Raw genomic sequence first — 19,674 nt, forward strand, 5'->3', positions numbered from 1 at the left:
AATTGTGTTTTTATTTTTACATGTTTAAACTTCAGTCACCTTCAAAGTACTCTCCATTTGATGCAGTATACCTGAGACTTTTTCCCCCACTGCTAAAAAGTTTTTGAAGTTGTCCGTTTTGATGCCTTTTAGTGCTTCTGCCATTTTTTGTTTCACCTGTTCCACATCAGCAAAATTTTTCCCTTTGAGGACTTTTTCCATCCTGGAAAACAAAAGAAAGTGACTCAGGGTGGGATCGGGTGAATAGGGATCAGGTGGGGCACAGGGACCATGCCGTCTTTGGTCAAACACTGCCAAATACTCAGTGTGGTGTGGGCAGTTCCACTCAAAAATCACCCATTATGAAACGGGGAAATGTGTTGAAAGAGTCTTAAAAAACAATTCACTGAAGCCGAACTTAGCCTGTCACAACAATGCCCACTGGTACTTGGATGCAGATGGGTTCCTAGAACACTCACCTAGTGGGGGAAGCCTGTACTACAGGGGGCCAGCCCTCCAGAAGATAATTTTGTTCTTGTTTTTTTGGGGGGGGTTCCCCCTTGTATAATCCATTGTCAATGTACCACAGTTATTTTTTCAAGTTCTTATAGAAGGAAATCTTGAATACTTCCAAGTTTTGGCAATTATGAATAAAGCTGCTATAAATATCCATGTACAGGTTTTTGTGTGGACATTTGAGTAAATACCTAATGAGTCTTGCTGGGTCATAAGAGTATGTTCAGTTTGGTAAGAAACTTCCAAACTGTCTTCCAGGGTGACTCTACTATTTGCATTCCCACCGGCACAGTGTATGAGAGTGCGTGTTGTTCCGCATCCTGTTCAACATTGGGTGTTGCTGGCATTTTGGGTTTTGGCCATTCTAATAGGTGTGTAGAGGTATCTCATTGTCATTTCAGTTTGCAGTTTTCTAATGACATATGATATTGAATATCTTTTCATATGCTTACTTGCAATCTGTATGTCTTAGGTGTTTGGGTCTTTTCTCCATTTTCAAATTCATTTATTCATTTTCTTATTGTTGAGTTTAAAGAGTTCTTTGTGTATTTTGGGTAATAGTTCTTTATCAGATGGGTTTTTGCACATATTTTTTCCCAGCCTGTGATTTATGTTCTCCCCTTCTTGACATTGTCTTTTGCAGAACAGTTTTTAATTTTAACGAAGTCCAATTTATCAATTATTTCTTCATGCATTGGTAACTTTGGTATTGTGCCTTAAAAGCCATTGCCGTGCCTAAGGCCATGTAGATTTTCTCCTGTTATTTTCTGGGAGTTTTATAGTTTTGTGGTTTGAATAGGTCTGTGATCCATTTTGAGTCAAATTTTGTGAGTGGTGTAAGAGATGAATAAAGTAGAGTAGAAGAAAATGTCAGTAGAGTTGATAAAATTGAGGGACTTGGATCCTAGGAATCTAGGTGGATTGTCCGTATATGGATGTTGGCAGGATGGTGGCACTCATAAAGAAGTAGACCATGACTCAAGTGCTAAAGGTCTTGTGAGTTTGATAGATGGTATTGAAGAATTAAGATTAAGGGTAGAGTAACTGGTGAGTGTGACCAGAAGATTAGGAATTTATACAGAAATAAAAGGAAAAGTGTTAGAAATAGCTTTAAATTGCTGTGATAATGCACATCCTATTTTGGATGGGAATTATGGTGGGTCATGTGTTTATTAGTTGCATAAGGTCTTCATCCCCTTCTCAAGAACTTGCTACTTTCAGTCTTCTTGGAGCTCTTCAATCATTGAGCCTCACCTTGCTTTCTCTGTTATTTTTTCTGTTAGTATATTAAGACTCTTCCTACTTGAGATCTTACTATTAATGTCCTTCTCTTTTCTGCAGTTCCTTTGAGATGCTAAAAAGGCATTTTAGAAAAAAAGATGATTTGTATTACCCCCCTTTATCTTCTAAAAATATATAAAAATATACTTCTGGGGGATACTTAAGGTAAGGAAGAACAATATTTTAATTTATGAATACTTTATTCTAGTTCACAGGTATAATAACAACTATGTTTCTGAATTAAAATCTCCCAGTATTTTGCTATGATTCTTGAATTATTAACCAAAAAAAATAGGTCAAAGATATTAAAGAAATAGTATTATCTTCATTGAAACTTTTATTGTGGATTTAATTTTACTTAACAAACAAATGAACAGAATCTACTTTTCTTCTATTTATTATGAATCTGAAAAAGAAAGAATTCTAATCACATAAATGATTTTGGAGATATAATATGGTTTTCTTTAGAAGAAAAATAGTGATTAAATTTTGTGAAATTATATTTATTACTGATTTTTGGAGAGACCAACTTAATATCATTAAAATTATTCTCAGTATTCATTATACCAAAATCATTTTCTCCTGTTAATGATGGTTTTTGCAGCACAGTGACAACAAGTTTTAAACTGTGGTGTAAGACTCTTAATGAATGGGTTGCTATCTTCATAGCCTTATTTTATCAGCAAACATGCAGCATTAGTGTTTAGGATGACTATATTTGTTTCCCATGGATAAAGTTAAATTGGGCTTCTGGTTAACTTGATGCCTTGAGTTTATATTCTTTATCTACTTTTTTATGATAGCATATTTGACTAATATGTTTTTAGGTGCTTAAAATATTCAGGAATAATTAGATATGATACTTAGCCTCACAAAGATTATATTTGGATAGAAGAAATAAAACAAATGAAATAAACTTAAAAGAAATGAAACTGAATCCTCTTAGCTTGTAAAGATAAAATATTTTAAATCTAATGGGTGGTAAGGGCAGGGGTCATGGGGATAGACTTGGGTGGTGAAGGAGGTATAAGAGTAAGGATGAGTGAAGTATTGTTTATGTTCAGAGTTGGGCTTAGTATTTGCAAGAAGCAGGCCTATGAGTGCTTGTGCAAGTGGAGAAAAAAAATATGGCTACCTCTTACTTTTGATGGGATGACCAGAAAAACCAAACTGTAAGAGACCCAAGCATGTAGCTTTTAGTCTTATCTGTCTAACATGTATGAGGTGAGATAAGTATTCTTAATGCAGAAATGTGGCAAGAGGAGTTGTCTGAGAAGAAAAGCATTTAAGTGAAAGCCTTACATGTGTTTAGGATTCTTTTAGGCATGTTAGACTGGAGTTATTTACGCTGTAGATATAAAGCCTTCATATTCTTATTTGGAAATAATGAGAGTCTCTCTCACCCTATGTCTCCCCCACCCCACCACCCCCCTTTCCAGGGGTATGATTACATCCAGGAAAAAATGAATTTTTAAATAATTACATACCTAGGTCTCCTTTTCTAAATCTTGGTGTAGTGTACCTCAGAGTTTCATCAAGATATAATTAGGGTAGATTTTATTACTGATTCTAGGAGGCTCCCAAATATTTTTTTGGAATGTTATTTTCAAGTAGAATCTGGAATGATTCATAATTTTATATACTTCAGAATGATTCATAATTTTATATACTTCAGAATGACAGAATAATAATTCTGGGTTGTTATTGTTACGTGCATTACTCTAACAATACCTAAAATACACTTCCTTTAGCCTTCCCTTACCTCTGAAACCTACTATTTTATGTCAAGTACCTCATCATAAACTATAGGTCTCTTCTACTGGTTCTGTTCATTTCTTTTCTTTGTTCACAAGGATTTTCATTTCTTTCCCTATTTTTAGCATTTGCATTTTTTTTTTTTGCATGTTCTTAGACTTCCTGGTCGTAGCTTAGGGACTTTGAGGGCAGATATGTGTTCACATGTGCTGTGTGCACATGTGTGTGCCCTGTGAGAGGAAAAGTGCGACTCACCAGGCTGAAGTAGGACGGGGCCTCTCTGGGAGAGAATGTAAAGGTAGACGCACCAGAGAGAAATAGTAAGAATTTTAAGTTCCATATACAGATTAATGGCAATATAGTCTCGAAAGCAAGTATTCTTTAAAGGTGTTAGGTAAGTCTCATGAACCATTTAATCTTTCCTGCATTCAATAGTTGATAAATGTTTAAGTACTAGAAATAAAATCACTGTAACAGAGGTATAACATTTTGCTATTTTGTTTATGAAGTATTTTATACAGTGGTCTAGGTAAAAATCTTAGGTCCTATTTTTATGGTTTTGAACTTTCTATGCTCAAAGTTGATACAGAGAATACAGGAAATGTTTTATGTTTTTTATATTGTGGAAAACAAAGTTTATTTTGAGTCTCCTTCCATTTTCCCGGTACTTTATGAGGCTATAAAACATGTGTGGTTTACAGATAAATGCCATTTGGTATCTCAGTATGGGTTGTCCTCATCCAGAGATACTCAGTGTCCATTAAAGATCTCGTCTGTGGTGGCCGAACTGGGTCACTTTACCCATTAACTGACAGGGCGACGATGGCATCATTCTGTAGACTGCCACGGCTTGAATAGCCTCTTGGTGATAGTGCCCAGCAGGGGAAGTCGTATACTTTCCTGCTGACAGTTATGATTTGGAGGATAGTCTAAATTGTGGCAATTAGAGAAATACAGTGATAAAAACTTTTATTGCAGTAAAATCAGGCCAACCGCACAGTCCCCTACAACATTGCTCTTACTTAGACACCAGCTACAAATGGAAGTCCCAGGGCACCCTCACTTCAGACCTGCCGGCTACAAATCTGAGGTTCCCAGGCAGTCCCTCAGGTTTGATAGTTTACCAGGCAGACTCACAGAATTCAGGAAAGCACTATACTTATGATTACCATTGTATTGTAACTAAGGGATACAAATTAAAACTGGTCAAAATAAAACTGGGAGGGGCCCAAATGTGAAGGTTCTGAGTGTCCCGTTATCTACTCCTGGCTAATATGTATGACAATATTGGAATATTGCCAGCCAGGGAGCTCCCCCACGTGTTTGGAATCTGAGGTTTATATTGTGGTTCAGTCACATACTGTCTGCATGGCCGACATTTAGTTTGTAGTCCCTTCCAGATGTTTGGCTAATACATTTAGTCTGCAGTTTCTTTGGAGGTTAGAACTGATAGGGCATATTCCACAGCCCCATCATAAATCACATTGTTAGGTTCTCCAGCAAGCACAGATAGTCTTGTCAGGCAGAACATTCCAGGGGTCTAGAGATCAGCTCCCTGTAGTGGGGGGCAAAGGCCAGATGTCTCTTTTGGTAGACTTAGTCTTTCAGAACACACTCAAAGTATTTATTTTTGAATGAGATAGATTGCTTTATTGTTCTTTGTTCGAAAGTCTTAAATTATATTTTACAAATAAATACAATTTCACTTTATGCTCAAATTATAAACCTCTTTGTTGGTTTCTGTATTTCTGCAATTTTTCTCCTTTTTCTTATGATAGTCAGACCAGCCACTCTTATAGTTTAGTTTTGTTTTTAATTCTCTCATGTGTTTATGGTGAAGTATTCTTTCTATTCTTCCATTCCCTCCAAAAATGCTAAGTATTCTTCCAGACTAATGGGTCATGCTTTTCTATCCACAAAGAAAATACTTACCTATATTTCTTACCAGCTGCAATCTGGATAAACATTTTAAAAAAACATTTAGTAAGGTTGCCCTGGAAAAAAAAACTTTAAAAAATGCATGCTAAGGAAACTTGGACTGTAGGCAGTGAGGCACATTAAAGGGTTTTTAGATGTGACTGTGACATAACAAACTGTTTTTGAAAGTCAGTTCTAGCAGTAGATAGTAGAAATTGTGTAGAGAATAGAAATCAACCCACAATCAAGAAGACCAGTGAGGAGCCTTTTACTGTTGTCCCCATGGGAGATAATGAAGGCAATACAGGGTGGTTGGGGAGAAAGTTTTTAACTATGAATGGTGATATTAGCATTTAAAAATACTTACTCCTTTAATAATCTGTATATACATCAAATCAATAGCTTTTCAACATCTCATAAACTTTAATGTGTTTATTTTACACAACTTCTTGGGACATAGTATATTCCATGTATATTCTACCTAACCTATATATTTATACTGCCTTGTTTTTATCAATCTTGTCACTGTGCAGTTCATTTTTTATTTATTTAACACGTGTGTTAATGTGAGAGTTTACTCTGTGGCAGATTACTACAATAGATGTTGAGGATACAGTGATAATAAGATGTGATTTCTGACCTTAAAAAGTCCACAGCTCGGTTTGGTAATCAGACAGTCAAACAGGAAAACCCTGCAATAGAGAGAAGTACAGGTGCTATCGGAGTATGACAGAGGTGCATGTAACCTAGACTGGCAGTGTTAACTCCTGCTTTAGAAAAGTGGGTAAGAATGTGGACTCGAGCCAGAATGATTTGGGGTTTTTAGTTCCTTTAGTTACTTTTCAGTCCCCTCAAAAATCTTTAAACATCTTTATTAAAAGCATTTATTGTAAAATTACTGTTTCATGTGTATTTAGGTAGGCCCCAGAAAGTTTAAACTCATATAATTTTTATGTTTTTTAATTTTTTAAAGAAAATTTTATTTATTTTTAAAGAGGGGGGAAGGGAGAGAAAGAGAGGGAAAGATCAATGTGTGGTTGCCCCTTGCACATCCCCTACTGGGGACCCTGTCTGAAACCCAGGCATGTGCCTGGGAATTGAACCAGAGACCCTTTGCTTCACAGTCTGGTGCTCAATCCACTGAGCCACACCAGGGCACATATAATATTTAAAAAATACCAAATTTGCTTGTAGATGAAGATGCCCCCTTCAGCTCGTCATATTTCTCACCAGTCTCTGTAATCTTATATCCAGTCCCGCTCAGGCCTGGCATGTAGAGGCATTTGAGTTTGTGACTTCTGAGACCCTGGCACTAGTTCTTCCAGAACAGACGGTGCGATTTTTTAAAAATCTCAAACACTTGGTAGAGCGGCTGTCAATTATTGGCACTAAATGCGCATTGAGTGAATGAATGGATGAATGATGCCTCAATTATGAGGTTAAAAATAAGTCTAACAACCACCAAAAATAATGAAGTGTATTTTCTAGAGAAATTTTGTTTTTAGATTTTCTAACTTATTGAGAGGATTTTACCAGAGTTATTTTGCTTAATTTTCATTGTAGTAATATGGGTTAATAAAAGAGCCAATGAGAGTGTTCCAGAGGCTATTTATATTTTGATTAACCAACTTTAATATTATAGTTGTTTAGGCATTATTAGTAAATAATAGAAATCAATTCATTATTTTTCAACTAAGATATTGATATGGGATTTTTGTTGAGCAAAAGGGATGTGTTTTGTAGAATGATTCTGTATTGATTAGAGGAATATTGAGGGTATAGGAGCACTGGATAATCTTAGTCTAAACCAGAAATTAGACTTTGGGAGATGAGAGAAGAATAAAGAGTTATATGGGGGGGTTGGTAAAACTAAACCTTGAATTTTGTTATGAAAGCAGGTAACAAAATCAGCAAATATAAGTTACTATATTGAGTCTTCTGAGGCAATGAGTTGGGGTTGTGTGGGAATTTTTGCTCAGAAAACATCTGTTGTGAGTAGAATACTCCGTAACAGAAAGGCAGAGGTAGTTTATTCTTTTCTTGTTTAGTAATATTATTTTTCTATAATATAATGAATCAGTGTTGCCAATTTCCATTCCCAATTATATTGCAGATTCATTTTCTTCTTTATTTGTAGTCTTAAGCTATCATTTGGTTATTTCTAAAAGATTCCTTGCTATGCTTTGTAACTTTACACATTCTGTTTTGTCATGTTTCTAATTTCAAGTCAATTTGCATTATCTTTCTCTGCTTATGCATTTATAATGATTTGGTTTTCAATTACTTTCTGATTTGTAGGCATATAAAGTGTCAATGCCAGTCAATCACCTGGTATAATCTTAGTTCCACCAATGGAAAGTTACATGCCTTCTGTAGGATATTTATGATGGTGTCTGTGATGCTATTATATTCATAGATAAGCAAATATAAATTTTATAAGTAAATTTTATAAAATACTATCATGCTTTATTAATTGCTACTTGGTATACTGTGTCTACTATTTACCGTAATATGCCTAGGTTTGCATTATCATTGGGTCCCCAGGCACCCTGCTGCTCAGTGGGTTTCCAGCACTGTTAGGTAGCCAGGAAATATCTACCCTAAGGAACACTGAATGAAATTATATTTGTATTGAGATTATATTTTTACCATCCAACAAATTATCTAAGAAAACCTTAGTACTTCTTACATAAGAACGAACACCAGTGCATTTCGTAAATTACTTTTACTTAAAATATAGAAGAGGAAAAAATAGGATAGTTGAAAAGGATAGGACATTCTATTTTGGAATGTAATATTAGAGACAAAAGAATACCAAAATGAGTTTTAAAAGTATTTGATATTTAAATTATTAAAATAAAACCTGGCCTTTCAAGCCATGATATTTCACTAAGTCTTTAACTCTTTGGTTCCTTGTAACTACTTCTTTCTTGGAGACTGTGTCTGACTTAAACTCTTCTCTCTAAGGCTGCCCATCCTCCTTGCTTAGTTTGGTTGGACCTATTTATAAGCCTGGCCTCACTATTTCTCTGAAATTTAGTCTCAGTGACTTTTTTCTTATTTAGTCACTTTGAGTTTGGCAATTTATCCCTGGCTCTAATGACTATTTTTAGGAATCTTTACTCCTGCTCTTTGATTTTTCAGTTCTAATATGGGGTTAATACTCAAAGTTTATAAAGAACTTACACAACTCAATGCCAAAAAACCCCTAACAATCCAATTAAAAAATGGGCAACGGGCCTGAATAGATACACTTCTCCAAAGAGGACCTACAGATGGCTAATAGACATGAAAAGATGCTCAGTGTTACTAATCATTAGGGAAGTGCAGATTAAAACCACAGTGAGATATCAGCTCACACCTGACAGGATGGCTATCATCAATAAATCAACAAACAACAGGTGCTGGGAGGATGTGGAGAAAGGGGAACCCTTCTGCACTGCATGGGGGAATGCAGACTGGTGCAGCCATGGTGGTAAACAGTATGGGGCTTCCTCAAAATATTAAAAATGGAGCTGCCTTTTGATCCAGTGCTCTTACTTCTGGAAGTATATCCTAAGAATCCTGAAACACTAAATCCAAAGAATATATGCTCCCCCCCCACCATGTTCATTGCAGCATTATTTATAATAGCCAAGATCTGGAAACAGCCTAAGTGGATGCTGATTGTGGACTAAAAATCTGTGTTACATTTACACAATGGAATTTTACTTGGACATATGAAAGAAGGAAATTGTACCTTTTGCAACAGCATGGATGGACCTGGAGAGTATTATATTAAGTGAAATAAGCCAGTCAGAGAAAGACAAATACCATAGTGAACAAAATAAACTGACAGAATAATAACAAAGGCATGGACACATGGAACAGACTGACAGCTGTCAGAGGGAAGGGAGGATGGGGGACTGAGTGAAAGGAGTAACCAAAAAACACATGTACGTAACACGTAGACACAGACAACAAGGTGGTGATAGCCAGGGGGAAAGAGAGGTGGGGACTAGGTGGAGGTGGTCAAACGGGGGTAAAATGAGGTCGGGAAGAGACAGTGCTTGGGGCGGTGGGCACATGATGCAGTGTGCAGATGTTTTATTGAGTTGTACACTTGAAACCTGTATGGTTTTGTGAACCAGTGTTACCCCAATAAATTCAATAAAAAACTACTTGCTCAGAAATAATAGGAGAGCATTGGGTGTGTAACTCTGCTCTTGAGTAGATAAGATCTTGAGAAAACTGTTATATTTTGTACCAAATATCCCTTATAATGAAATTTTGTGCTTGAAAAATATAAAAAAGACGAAGTAAGACAAAAAAGAAAGGTTGAATTTTTTTCTGCTTGAGGGATTGGGAAAAACACAGGTAATGCATTTTCAGATTGCGTTCTCCATACCTGAACTAGTTGTGGTTACAGCTTCTCAGAGGATCCCCCCACCCCTTCCCTCTATCCCCAAGCAGATTTTATTTTCTAAATATTTGATTTATTTATTTTTAGAGAGAGGGGAGGCGGGAGGGAGAATGTGAGGGAGAGAAACATTGATGGTTGCATCTCACATGCACTGACCAGGAACCAAACTTGCAAACTAATCTTGTGTCCTGATTGGGAATTGAACCTGGCATCCTTTCCTTTTGCAGGGTGATACCCAACCAACTGAGCCACACCTGTCAGGGCTGTATGTTTATTTTTTAATTCCCTTTATTTATTACTTCCCAGAGTTTCTGTTTTTACTTTGTCATTGAGACCAGTGCTTTTAATCTACAATGAATTTTAATCCATATTAAAATTCCTTTTTGCTGGCTCAGCAATGCATTTAAAATATGCTTTTACTATTTTGTTCATCATTTTGTCTTTTGTAGTTAGGACTGTTATTCAAGGTATCTAGCCCTCCATGGAATGGAAATCTTTATATAATAAAAAAACTTATATTAACCTATGTTTCTCTGGGCCATCCCTCTTTCCCATTTTGTATTTCAGTTCTTGAAATTTAAGAAAGTTTTTATAAAGATTATAGAAGTTTAAAATACTTTAAAACTGATTATTTAATTTTATTTATTTTATAGCTACTTGAAGGAAATTTTGCCAAAGAAGTTAGCCATGAAATGGATGGACTTATTTTTCAGCCTACTGGAGTAAGTTTGTATGTGTGTGTGTGCGCATGTGCATGTGTGTGTGTGTGCACAAAGTATACTCTCCTCAGACTCGTACTGCTCAGTGTGGATTGATTGCTTGTGTAATCACTGTTTTTTCCTGAAACAAACTGTTTTAAAACATTTCATCTATCCTAAATATATAAAATAGTGAAATGACCAGCTTTTTTTCACTCAGTTTAAGAAATAAACATGGCTGATCACTATATTTTAAGAAAGCTAGTTTTTATATAATATTTTTCTTGTCCTTGAAATTGAATGTTAATTTGTTCTATTTTACTAGAAATATACCAGTAATGTTATATTAGTACTTATTTCTTACTGCAGGCCAATATATCTTTAAGTGGTAATATTTCTAAAACTTCATTTTTCTGTGGATAAGTAAAATTCAAAGAGTTATCTATACTTGAAGAAAAACGCAATTTTTTGAATATTTATTCCATGTCAAATTTCTGAAACTCACTGAAGGATTTTCACCAACTTACCAGTCAAATCATTTATTTGGAGTAAGTTTTGTTTTACTCTGTAGCAGGGTTTTTTAGCCTCAACACCATTGATATTTTTGGCATGGTAATTCTCGGCCGTGAGGAGCTGTCCTGTGCATGATAGGGTGTTTAGTGACATACTCGGTCTGTACTTACTAGATGTAGATGCCAGTATTCTTTGTCCTTCCCACCTCTCCAGTCACTGCTTAATTTCCCCTGGAGAGCAAAATTGCCTTCAACTGAGATCCTGTGCTTTATATAGTACAGTGTTTCTCAAATGTGGCCTGTGGACAGCTGTGTTGGCACCACCCCAAAAATTGTCAGAAAAGCCACTCACCCCAGATTTAGTGATCAGAAACTCTGTGAATGGAGTCCAGCAATTTCTGTGCTTTCACAAGCTCTCCAAGTGAGTGATGCATATTCAAGTGTGAGTGCTACTACTCTATAGAAAAGAGTTGTATTTCCTATGTTACCCCTCAGTATGTGCTGCATTTTGCCATCACTAACTCTGTTCTTAGAAATTAGGGCATTAGCTTGTTGTGGAGTTTTATAGAGAGGCATCAAGCTAGGTACCTGAAAAAAAAGGAAGGAAACTAATATTTTTGAACACTATGTATTGAACACTCTAGTATATATGCTTTGCATATGTAGTAAAACACTGCTATTATGCAAGTTAAGATAAATGTGGTATGTGATTGGTTTCTGTCTTCCTTCCTGCCCTCCTTGCCAAAGAGACAAAGGGAAAATCTGTGGTTGAAGGAGGAGGAGATGGAGGGGAGATTCAGAGGTCGGGGACAGAAATTGTAGAAAATGCAGATTTAGGAAAGATGGAAGTTAGATCTTTTAAGTTTCAGTGTTTTTCCAGACCTAATCTCCCTAGACTGAAAGATTTAAAGTCTAAATATAATGGTAATTAAACTATACTTCATTGTGTTAGACTCATGGTTCAGACCCATGTGTATGTGAGATTTTGGTGGTATGTAAAAGAAGTGGCTTGACCATAAGTAACTGTTTTTGATGTTTAGTATAGTTGGTTGGTTTATTAGTCTGTTCCCATTCTGTGACCACACTTGTTGAGACAATGATTTTGTAAGTGATACCTGGTAAGGCAAGACTCCCTGCTCTTTGCCAATATTTTCTTAAATATTTGTGGATATTTTGTTTAACATATAAATTTAAGACTTAGTCTGTCAGATTACCCAAAAATTCTTGTTGGGAGTGTATCTGGAATTGATTTTAATTTGGAGAAGATCGATGTTTTTACAGTGTTAAATTGAATGAATAAGGTATAGCTCTTCTCAGGTTTTTTTCTGTTCTTCAGTTTAAGTTTTTAATGGTTATTAATCTATGTTTTAGATATTTAGTAGTTTCTATTTTTTAAAATAAACAGTACCTTTGAAAAAACTTGCTACTTCTGGTGTACTGGTACACTGTTGATTGATTTATTTTGTTGATTCAACAATCTTGCTGAACACTTTTAGTTCTAATAATTGTCTAGTTTTATATATTGGCCAGGACCTTTAGCACTGGTTTCATCGTTGACTCTCATTGGATGGAGGAGAGGGAGACATTATTTTCAACCCCAAAGGGATGTGGTTAAATTTCCTTCATTAAGTATATTTTTGGTAAATTTCACTTAGATACCTTTTATAATTCTAAGACATTTTAGTTTCTCTTAAAAAATTTTAATGTTCATTGTATTTTTTCCATTGCCATTTAGTCCCTCTATACCTCCTCCCCCCAGCAATCACCACACTGTTCTCCATGTCCATGAGTCCTTTTCCTTTTTTCTCAGTCTATCCATCCCCTCACCTCCCTTCCCAATCCACAGCAGTCATCCTGCTCTCCATCTATGAGACTGTCCCCATTTTCCTTTTTAGTTCAGTTCATTAGATTCCACATATGAGTGAAATCATATGGTATTTGTCTTTCTCTGACTGGCTTATTTCAATTAGCATAATTTTCTCCAGGTCCATCCATACTGTTGCAAAGGGTAAAACTCTCTTCTTTTTCACAGCTGAGTAATAGTCCAAATGGGTAAATGTCCCACAGTTGTTTTATCCATTTATCTACTGACGGGTACTTGGGCTGCTTCCATATCTTGGCGATTGTAAATAATATTGCAGTGAACATGGGGTGCTTATGTTCTTTTGAATTAGTGTTTTGGTTTCCTTTAGATATATTCTCAGAAGTGGGGTTGCAGGGTCAAAAGGCAGATCCATTTATCATTTTTTGAGATATCTCTATACTGCTTTCCACAGTGGCTCCACCAACCTGCATTCCCACCAACAGTACAAAAAGGTTCCCTTTCTCCACATGCTAACCAGCACTTATTTGTTGATTTATTGATGATAGCCATTCTGACAGGTGTGAGATGGTATCTCATCGTGGCTTTAATTTGCATTTTTCTGATAATTACTAACATCGAGCATCTTTTCATATGTGTATTGGCCATCTGTAGGTCCTCTTTGGAGAAATACCTATTCAGGTTTTTTGCCCATTTTTTAATTGGGTTGTTTGTTTTTTTGGTGCTGAGTTTTGTAAGTTCTTTATAAATTTTGCATATTAACCCCTTATCAGATGGTATTGGCAAATACGTTCTTCCATTTTGTGGGTTGTCTTTTTATTTCGTTGATGTTTTTCTTTGCTGTGCAAAACCTTTTTAGTTTGATGCAGTCCCATTTGCTTATTTTTGTTTTGTTTCTTTTGCCTGGGAAGATATATCTAATAAAATACTGCTATGAACAATGTCTGAGATTTTGTTGCTGATGTTTTCTTCAATGATTTTTTTAATGACTCAGGGTCTAACATTTAAGTCTTTAATTTATTTCGAATTTATTCTTGTGTGTGTGATGTAGGAAGGTGGTCTAGTTTCGTTTTTCTGCATGCATCTGTCCAATTTTCCCAACACAATTTATGGAATAGACTATCATTAGCCCATTGTATGTACTTGCTTTCTTTGTCAAATATTAATTGACTACAAAGGTGTGGGTTTATTTCTGTGCTCTCTATTCTGTTTCATTGATCTGTGTGTCTGCTTTTATGCCAGATCTAGGCTGTTTTAATTACTGTGGTCTCATAGTTTTGTTTGATACTAGGTAGTATGATCCCTCCAGTTTTGTTCTTGTTTCTCAGCGTTGTTGTTTATATGCAGGCGTTTTCTGGTCCTATATAAATGTTTAAATATTTGTTCTAGTTTAAATATTTGTGAAATATGTCATTAGAATCTTGATAAGAATTGTGTTGAATCTGTAGATTGCTATGCATAGTACAGACATTTTAATGATGTTGCTTCTTTCTATCCATGAACACAGTGTGTGTTTCCACTTTTTGTTATCTTCAGTTTCTTTCTTCAGTGTCTTATAATTTTCTTAGTACAGGTCTTTTACATCCTTGGTTAGGCTTATTCCTAGGTATTTTATTCTTTTTGAAGCAATTGTGAATGGCATTGTATTCTTAATTTCCCTTTCTGTTAGTTCGTTATTGGCATATAAAAATGCAGCTGATTTCTAGATGTTAATTTTGTATCTTGCTGCTTTGCTGAGATCATTTATCAGTTCTAGTAGTTTCTTGGTGGAATCTTTGGGACCCTCTGTGTACAGTATCATGTCATCTGCAAATGGTGACAGTTTTACTTCTGCCTTTCAAATTTGGATGCCTTTTATTTCTTCTTGTCTGATTGGCATGGCTAGGATTTCCAGTACTGTGTTGAATGAGGGAGGTGAAAGCAGACATCTTTGTCTTGTTCCCAATCTTAAGGGAAATGTGTGCAGTTTTTGCCTGTTGCCTATGATGCTGGCAGTGAGTTTGTCATATATGGCCTTTAGTATGTTTAGGTGTGTTCCTTCTAATCCCACTTTACTGAGAGTTTTTATCATAAATGGGTGCTGGATTTTATCAAATTCTTTTTCTTCATCTATTGATATGATCATGTAGTTTTTAGCCTTCATTTTGTTTATGTGACGATCACATTTATTGATTTGTGAATGTTGTCCCAGTTTTGTATTCCTGAAGTAAGTAAATGAATCTTTTTGATTCATTGCTGTATTTGGTTTGCTGATATTTTATGGAGTATTTTAGTGTCTATGTACATTAGGGATATTGGCCTTTAATTTTCTTTCTTTGTAGTGTCTTTATCTGGTTTTGGAATTGGGATAATGCTGGCCTTGTAAAATGAGCTTGGGAGTCTTCTCTTTTCTTGAATTTTTTGGAATAATTTGAGAAGGAAAGGTATTAGTTCTTGTAATGTTTGATAAAATTCACCTGGGAAGCCATCATCTGGTCCAGGGCTTTTGTTTGTGGGGGTTTATGATTACTGCTTCAGTTTCACTAGGTGTAATCTTTCTGTTCAGATTCTCTGATTCTTCCTGATTTAGTTTAGGAAGATTGCATATTTCCAGGAATTTGTCCATTTTGTCGTATAGTGTTTTTTTTACAATTCTTTGTATTTCTTTGGTGTCAGTTGTTATTTCTCTTCTTTCATTTCTGATTTTATTCATTTGGGTCCTCTTTTCTTTTTTTGGATGAGTCTGATTAAAGGTTTGTCAGTCTTGTTTATCTTTTCAAAAACCTAGCTCTTGGATTCATTGATCTTTTGTATTGTTTCTTTTGAGACTCTGTTTCATTTATTTCTGCTTTAATCTTTATGATTTCCGTCCTTCTACTTACAGTGGGTGTTGTTTGTTCTTTTTTGAGTTAGATTGTTTACTTGAGGTTTTTCTTTTTCTTTTTTCTTTTTGAGTTAGGCCTGTAATGCTTTGAATTTCCCTCTTAGAATTGCTTTCCCAGTGTCCCACAGATTTTGAATTGTTGTGTCCTCATTTTCATTTGTCTCAGGGTATCTTTTGATTTCTCCCTTGATCTCATTGTTGACCCACTCATTGTTTAATAACATGTTACTTAGCTTCCATGCCTTTGTGTGTTTTTCAGTGTTGTTGTGATTGATTTCTAGTTTCATAGCATTGTGGTCAGAGAAGATGATTGGTATGATTTCAGTCTTTTATTTATTGAGACTTCTTTTGTGTCCTAACATGTGGTCTATCCTAGAAAACGTTCCATGTGCATTTGAAAAGTATGTATATTTTGCTGCTTTGGGATGAAATGCTAGGAAGATACCAATTAAATCCATTTGATTAGTGTGTCATTTAAGGCCACTGTCTTCTTGTTGATTTTCTGCTTGGAAGATCTATCCATTAAAGTTAATACCATCTTAAAATCCCCGACTATGACTGTATTTCAGTAGATCTCTCCCGTTAAGATCTCTATTCATCAAGATTTGCTTTACATATTTAGGTGTTCCTGTGTTGGGTCTGTAAATGTTTACTAGGGTTATGTTCTCTTGTTGGATTGTTAACCTTTATTGTTTTGTAGTGTCCTTCTTTGTCTGTTATTACAGCCTTGGTTTTAAAGTCTGTTTTGTCAGATATAAGTACTGTTACCCCAACTTTCTTTTCTTTACATTTGCATGAAATACTGTTTTCCAACCCCTTTACTTTTAGACTGTGTATGTATTTTGATCTGAGATGTGTCTCTTGGAGGCAGCATACATATGGGTCTTATTTTGTTATCCACTTTGCTACCTTACGTCTTTTGGTTGGAGCCTTTATGCCATTTACATTTAGATTATTATTGATAGGTATGTATTTAGTGTCATTTTATTGTTAGATTATTTTCATCTTTTTTTGTTATTTTTTTCTTCTTAAAGGAAGCCCTTTAACATCTGTTGCAGTACTGGTTTGGTGTTAACAAACTCCTTTGACTTTTTCTTGTCTGGGAAGCCCCTTATTTTCTCCTTTGATTTTAAATAGTAGCCTTGTTTGTAGGTCCTTGTTTTATATCACCTTGAATATTTCATGGTACTCCCTTCTGGCCTGATACGTTTCTGTTGGGAGGTCAGATGCCAGTCTATTTGGTGCTCCCTTGTATGTGACCACCCTCTTCTCTTGTGGCTTGTAGGATTCTCTCCTTGTCTATAAGCCTTGTCATTTTAATTACGTATCTTGGTGTAGGCCTCTTTGGATCCAACTCCTTTGGGATTCTCTGAGTTTCCTGGACTTGCGTATCTTTTTCTTTCACCTGCTTAGGGAAGTTTCCGGTCATTATTTCTTCAAATTGGTTCTCTTTCCCTTGCTTGCTCTCTTCTCCTTATGGTGTTCCCTTGATGCGGATATTGTTATGTTCTGTGTTATCCACAGTGTTTCTTAAGCTCCTCTCATAAAAAAAATTTTTTTTCCTTTGTGGTGCGCTGCCTGGGTGTTTTTTCCTACCTTCTCTTTTAAATCACTGATTTCATCCTTTGCTTCATCTACTGTTTATTCCTTTCAGTGTATTATGTAGTTCAGATATTGCATTCTTTATTTCTGACTGGTTCTTCTTTATGGTTTCTATGTCTTTTTTCATTCTGTCAGGTATCCTTATAATTATTACTCTAAACTCTCTATCTGATAAATTGCTTGCCTACATTTCATCTAGTTCCTCTTCTGGAGAATTCTCCTTTTCTTTTATTTGGGGTCTGTTTCTTTGTTTTCCCAGTTTGCCTGCTACTTTGTATTTTTCGCCTTAGTTGTTTAACTGATCAGTGATGTAGCCTCAAGCTGTAATCAGCAGCAGGGCTTAAGGACCACAGGGTGGGGCAGAGTAATGCCTTCCATGGAATTATTGCTTCCCCTCTGGCTGATCCCCTTGGAGAGTAGTGCTTTGCCTGAGAATAGTGGCTTTAGTAGTATGGGGAATGACTCAGCACAGGGGTCCTGGTGGCTGTTCCTTCAATTCTCTCTCTAGATTCTCCTGAAGCATCTCTAGAACATTCTTCTCTCCCTCTTCCAGAGTGCCCAGGGTAAGTGGCTGCATATGAAATATTGTTTATTGGCTCATTAAGGTGCTGCCTGTATCTCCAGCTATCTCTCTCTGGCAGACAGAAACCCTGCTGCTTTTCACAGTTGGATGTTATCTGTGTTACTTTCCTGTTTGGTGCTGTAGACTGGGGAGCCCAGCTTGTAGCTTAGACCCTGTACTTCTAAGGGGGAACCTCTGGCCTCTGAAATATCCACCCTGCACTTCAGTGCCACCCATGGGTGCCCAGCCAGGCCTCTCGTTGTCTCCTATGCACTGCCTACCAGTCTTCTTGGGGTGAAGTGGTTTCTTCTGTCTCTCCATAGGTATAGGGCTTCTCTCCAGCTAGTGCTCAGGTGGTTATTCTGGATGATTTCTCTACAGTTTAATTATAATTCCAAACTGGGCCTGGGACGATGTTAGTGTAGCTTTTGTTTACTCCTCTACCATCCTGGATCTCTGCTTTATTTCTATTTGACAAAGTTTTTTTTTTTTGGTTTGTTATAAATAGGTTTGAGGAGTTAACAGATGTCTTTTCTATTAAGATAATCATGCCATTTTTCCTTTTTATGACATTTTTGTAGTAAATTACAATAATTTTTGTATTTATTTTTGCATTTTGGGATAAATGCTACTTGACCATGATATATATAATTTTTAATATGCCTTTGGATCTCGGTGTTATAGTTCCTTGAGGATTTCTTCTCCTTTACTTCCTATAGTTTTCTCTTATTCTCTATCTTTTTTTTTTTGTATATTCAAAGTGAACTAGGTAATGTTATTATGGAAAAATTATGTTTCTAGGAATATATAGCATATGCCTGTGATATTAAAAGTCAATTAAAATATTATGGACTACATGGAAAAATAGAGCAGTCTCTTCTCCTACCCTTTCTCACATCTAAAGTGCCACTCCTGGGAGGTAATAATTTTTTGTTGTTTTAGCTGCTTTTTTTCTTCTTTTATTTGCAAAATCTATTTCTGCTGTTTTTTTATTGCTTTTTCTTTTTGTACATGATATGTCTTTCTACTTTTGTAGAACAGGATTGAGCTTTCTAATGCCACCAACACTTTCTCAACTCTCATTCTCTGTATTATATAATTATAATTATATCACGTGTTTGGTTAAATGAATATTCAATAATTTTATTTCTTTTGTGACATAAATATTGTTCACATCTGAAATAACCAGTATATTTTTTTTTCTTAGAAATCTATTTTTTGCCTAGAGTTAGGAATTGCCAAATCATTTGTTATGATTATTACTACTTCTTCCTTTAAACTCTCTAAAAGAACTGTTAAATTTTTTTAATATAGTCACATTTATCAGGTAATCTGTCTAGTCCAGTTTTTACTTGAAGGCATTCCTTCTGAAAGCCTCCCTTCCAAATCACAGTGCATGCAGTATTGAGGAGATGCCTTTTTACTTCCTAGTTTCTTCTCTGAGATTTTTAACTTCTTCCGTGTCCTAATTCCAGAAATGTGGAATTCTGATGAGTTCATCGATTGATTCTACTTTTTTTCATTTGCTGCCTTCATTACTGTATATTAACATTGTTAAAGATATGTATTCCTGAGTTACCTGTTAGTCTGATGGAAAAGTAGTTGCTAGGTTTCTTCCACATCACCTTAGGCATGAACACTTAGGTCTTACAGCCCTTTAGGTAACACTTACTCATACACACGTGCATCACAAAATGATTTCTCTGTCATTAATTTTAGACCAGCTTGGTCAAAACGATTTCTAGCCTCATGCATACCTTTGTCT

General features: G+C 35.7%; 1 protein-coding gene across 7 annotated transcripts in view; it reads left to right on the forward strand.

Annotated features, from left to right (window-relative positions):
- RNGTT (RNA guanylyltransferase and 5'-phosphatase) overlaps window positions 1-19,674 on the forward strand; it is a 247,508-nt gene that overhangs the window by 97,063 nt on the left and 130,771 nt on the right. For all 7 annotated transcript variants that reach the window (XM_053664811.1, XM_053664814.1, XM_053664810.1 and 4 more), the window contains one exon: window positions 10,504-10,572. In XM_053664811.1, coding sequence (XP_053520786.1) covers window positions 10,504-10,572 — 69 coding nt within the window. The remainder of the gene's footprint in view (window positions 1-10,503; window positions 10,573-19,674) is intronic.

The sequence above is a fragment of the Artibeus jamaicensis genome, unplaced genomic scaffold (assembly GCF_021234435.1).
Source record: "Artibeus jamaicensis isolate MK-2021 breed Jamaican fruit bat unplaced genomic scaffold, CSHL_Jam_final contig_387, whole genome shotgun sequence".
NCBI lineage: Eukaryota > Metazoa > Chordata > Mammalia > Chiroptera > Phyllostomidae > Artibeus > Artibeus jamaicensis.